The 4,206-nt window shown below is 44.9% G+C and overlaps 1 protein-coding gene across 2 annotated transcripts; it reads left to right on the top strand.

Annotated features, from left to right (window-relative positions):
• The first annotated feature begins 1,281 nt into the window (after positions 1-1,281).
• Positions 1,282-3,892, top strand: LOC132393830 (uncharacterized). Of its 2 annotated transcripts, none has more exons than XM_059969220.1 (2): positions 1,282-1,757; positions 3,310-3,892. In XM_059969220.1, the coding sequence occupies exons 1-2, from the start codon at positions 1,401-1,403 to the stop codon at positions 3,685-3,687; spliced, it is 735 nt and encodes a 244-aa protein (XP_059825203.1). In that variant the 5' UTR covers positions 1,282-1,400; the 3' UTR covers positions 3,688-3,892. The 2 variants fall into 2 exon arrangements, with proteins under 2 accessions (XP_059825203.1, XP_059825204.1); XM_059969221.1 differs by having other exon boundaries at positions 3,375-3,892.
• Positions 3,893-4,206: the final 314 nt, after the last annotated feature.

Genomic DNA, 4,206 nt, shown 5'->3' on the forward strand with positions numbered 1-4,206 from the left:
GCGTGTGGCAGATTGGCTCATTGATAATAATCAGCAACAAGCACAAGTACCTCACTTGGATGGCAATAGGAGGGGGCCTTCCCTCCAGAATCCGTTCTGAAAGTCAGAGTCACTGACTGGCCTGATGCACTTGACAACGGTCAAATTTACAGTCCGGACAGTCCGGAACTCTACCACTGTCCCCAAGAGGATGAATGAGAAATGAACGGAGATGTAGAGATCACACGAGAGGCCGGAATGAATACCCAGGCAAGTACTACAGGGATATTTTGCCTTTCCAGCACAGTTCCAAAACACAGGCAATAATCTAAATCAGAAGTCCGGAAATAAGAAAAACAAGAGTGAAAGAGCAGCCGGCAAGCAATTCCAAAAAACACAACAGACTGAATCAAAAGCTTGAAAATCAAACCGGTCCACAATATAAAAATTGCAAGGCAAGGCAAAGAAAACACATTCGAAAGGAAAGCGCACTGGATTACAAGACAGACACACGATCAATTGGCTAATAGACTGAGTGAGGAAAAGCACAATTCACAGCTTAAATATTCAGAATAACCAGGCACCGGTGAAGTCAGTTACCATGCAGGTAACAGAGTAAGGCAAGAATGTTTAGCAACAAGAATCCCGCTGACAGTCACACTACCAACACAGCACGGACCTCGGGACGACTGCGATATGCGTGGATCAATGCCCAGTTTTCGGACGGAGAGTCGATTTGCAAGGAAGGTCTGCAGGAGAATGCAAGGGGTTCAAACAAGTTACCTGATTTACGGGCTGTTCCGGGGGACACATATCGGTCTACCGTTGAACCTCCTTCCGCATTAGACTTTGAGGGACTAAACACTGGATATTTCTTCCTTGGCCAGAAGCAACAACGTGAGTGGTAACAGTGACCCGAAGACAGAGGCGCTGACACTACAAATGTACAGAACCAATTACACCTTCAATACTTAGGCCGAACGACATACTGAATGTAAATAAATTTATGCACAATACATAATGTATATTTTATCAAGGGCAGGAATCTGTATTAAGGAAGGCGTGGTCCGAAACTTACTGAGGACTTTGCAACAACCCTTCCGTGACCTCCCCTTCTGCGGATTAAATAAGAACTCCTGCTCATCTCCGCGCCCATTGCTGTGACGGTTGCTTTACTAAGAGTGTGAGAGCCGGAGAACTGTGTGACTGCGATGGATCAGTGGCCAGACGTAAAAGAACTATTTTCGAACCTCGTTCCCGCCGCTTTGGGCGTCATTGGCAATACAGCATTAACAGCAGTTCTGTATGGACTGGAGTATCTGGTGGAGAAAAACAGCCCATGTCCCTGTGATCCGGAATGGAATGCTATCCATTCGAATCTTGCTTTTATTGTACCCACAGTCGTCCTCCTTCTCATCAGTATGATGGTGGTACCCCGTTCGCGGCGAATGTTTAAGTGTGGAACGTGCAGACCATGTCCCGAGTGTGGAAGGTGCAGTGGATGTTCCCAGTGTTGTACGCGCAGTGAATGTCCCGAGTCTGGTTCACGGTTCCCAAGTTGCTGCAACAGCTGCAGAAAATGTTGTTTTGAATTGAACACACTGATGCAAATATCGATCCCATCTATCATATGGGTTGTTATTTTACTGCTGGATGGGGACTATGTCGCCTGTTACCAAGCCCCTTCAGTCAACCGGACGCACGGCCATCAGAAATGCGAACAGTTTTGCAACCTCGAGACTTCGCCTTCTCTGCGCTACTATTGCTTCAGGTCCCGGGTGAGTATCGTCAGATATTGCTTAAAGTCTGCGATTATAACAGTGCAGGTCTCTGGCCAGTGGATCTATCCGCGCCGTTACCGCCCCGGTACATCATAATTCAGATGCGAGAAAGCGCCCAGAACTGACATAGAAATGATGGCACAGGTTTAAAGTGAGAAGGAGAAATTTACAGGGTGATTTGAACGATAGGCTTTCCACTAAATGTTGGTGAATAACTGGAAAGTGGTGCTGGATGAGGCGTTGGAGACGGAAGTAGTTAAATACAGATACTTACGGACGAAATGAGTACGGAATACGGAATAAATGCAGGGAAATGGGGTTAGTGTCTGAGGGGATCGCAGTCGGCAAAGGTCAAAGTTCAAAAGTTCGAAGTAAGTTTATTATGCAAGTACATATATGTCACATGTCCCTACATTAGAAATTACTAGGCTTACCCAGCGCCCTGTATTTTTCCGAGCTCCGTGTACCTATGCAGGAGTCTCTCAAAAGACCCTGTTGCATCCGCCTCCACGACCGTCACCGGCAACCCATTCCATACACTCGCAACTCACTGCGTAAAAAACTTACCCTTGACATCTCCTCTGTACCTACTTGCAAGCACCTTAAATCTGTGCCCTCTCTTGTTAGCCATATCAGCCCTGGGAAAATGCCTCTGACTATACACACAATCAATGCCTCTCATCAGCTTATACACCTCTATCAGGTACCCTCTCATCCTCCGACGCTCCAAAAGAAAAGGCTGAATTAACTCAACCTATTCTCATAAGGCATGCTCCCCAATCCAGGCAACATCCTTCTCAATCTCCTCTGCACCCTTTCTACGGTTTCCACATCCTTCCTGTAGTGAGGCGACCAGAACTGAGCACAGTACTCCAAGTGGGGTCTGACCAGGGTCCTATATTACTGCAACATTACCTCTTGGCTCCGAAACTCAATCCCACTGTTGAGAAGGCCAATGAACCGTATGCCTTCTTCACCACAGAGCCATCTTGCACAACAGCTTTGAGTGTCCTATGCACTCGAACCCAAGATCCCTCTGAAACTCAACACTGCCAAGAGTCTTACCATTAATACTATATTCTGCCATCATATTTGACCGACCAAAATGAACCACCTCACACTTATCTGGGTTGAACACCATCTGCCACTTCTTAAATAGTTTTTCATGCTATGAGTTTCCCGCTGTAACCTCTGACAGCCCTCCACACTATTCATAACACCTCCAACCTCTCATACCCAGACATTCATTTTCTTGTGGGCATTCAAAGTAAATACAAAGGGAGAAGCTCTTTAGTTTGAGGGTAGTGACCCTTTGCAGTTCTTCACCAGTTGGTACCTGGCTCACTCTGAAGTGCGTACAAAGCAGTGATTGATGGCTTTCTTTAGATTAGAGCAGAATAATATGATATGGAGTTAGTACAGGGGATGAGTATTGGAGCAATGGACGGCCTCCTTAAAAAAATACCTGATCAATTTCAGCGGCTGGGCAAGCTCAATATTTACTCTCATTCTATTTATAAGCTGCTTGTTTTTTTTTATATCCTGGCAGATAATTGGCAGCATTATACTCGGTGTATCTGTGTTCTTACTGGTATTACTAAAATTCTTTCCGAGGTGGACTTATTGTGACTATACTGAGGAGGGATATTACAAGTTCAAGTATCTACAATCGTTGGAAAAGAAGAAATGGAAGAAGATAAAGAAAGAGTTGGGGAATATGGTGGCAAAGACGGCAAATGTGGAGGCCAAAGAGCTAATTTCAAATCTGAGCCACTACATAACTGATCAGGGTGAACAGAACCCTAACCACGGCGCACACAGCTCTAACGAAGGTGCACAGAGCTCTAGCCAGGGTGATCCGAACTCTAGCCAGGATGATCAAGAGTTGCAAGCACTGATAACGCCGGCCAGTGACAGTTCAGCATAACCAACTGTAGGAGCCGTGTTTTCTGAGCTGCACGTTAATTATTTTTATCATAAAATGTAGTGGTGGTAAAAGCAAATGGAATAAGTATCATACTGTTGCTTATTTCTTTGTAGGTTATAGCTTGGAAACGCAGTGTTCATGTTTTTGCTGACTGATTAATATCACTTAATATTGCTTCGATATTGTATGTTTTCTAATTATTAATAAAAAATTGAATAAAAGATTTGACTCTTTGGAACACACATTTAATTGGAGTCGAGGGTGAGTCAAGCAGGTAGAACAACTCTGTCTGGGGTCGCAGGCTGGTGACAATTGTTTGGTTTGATTTCGGATTTTTGTTTTGCCGTTACACCAACTGTTGACAATATTACAATGAGGTGTCATCTTAATCACCATTTCAGAGACATCAGTGACCGACCACAACTCAACAAGGCAGGGTATACTTCCTGAACTCCAGCTGCAGCGCCCTGCAAAAGTATTCAGCCCCAACCCTTTGTTCACATGAGTGAGTGACACAAC

This window comes from Hypanus sabinus, chromosome 5 (assembly GCF_030144855.1).
Source record: "Hypanus sabinus isolate sHypSab1 chromosome 5, sHypSab1.hap1, whole genome shotgun sequence".
In the NCBI taxonomy this organism is placed as follows: domain Eukaryota; kingdom Metazoa; phylum Chordata; class Chondrichthyes; order Myliobatiformes; family Dasyatidae; genus Hypanus; species Hypanus sabinus.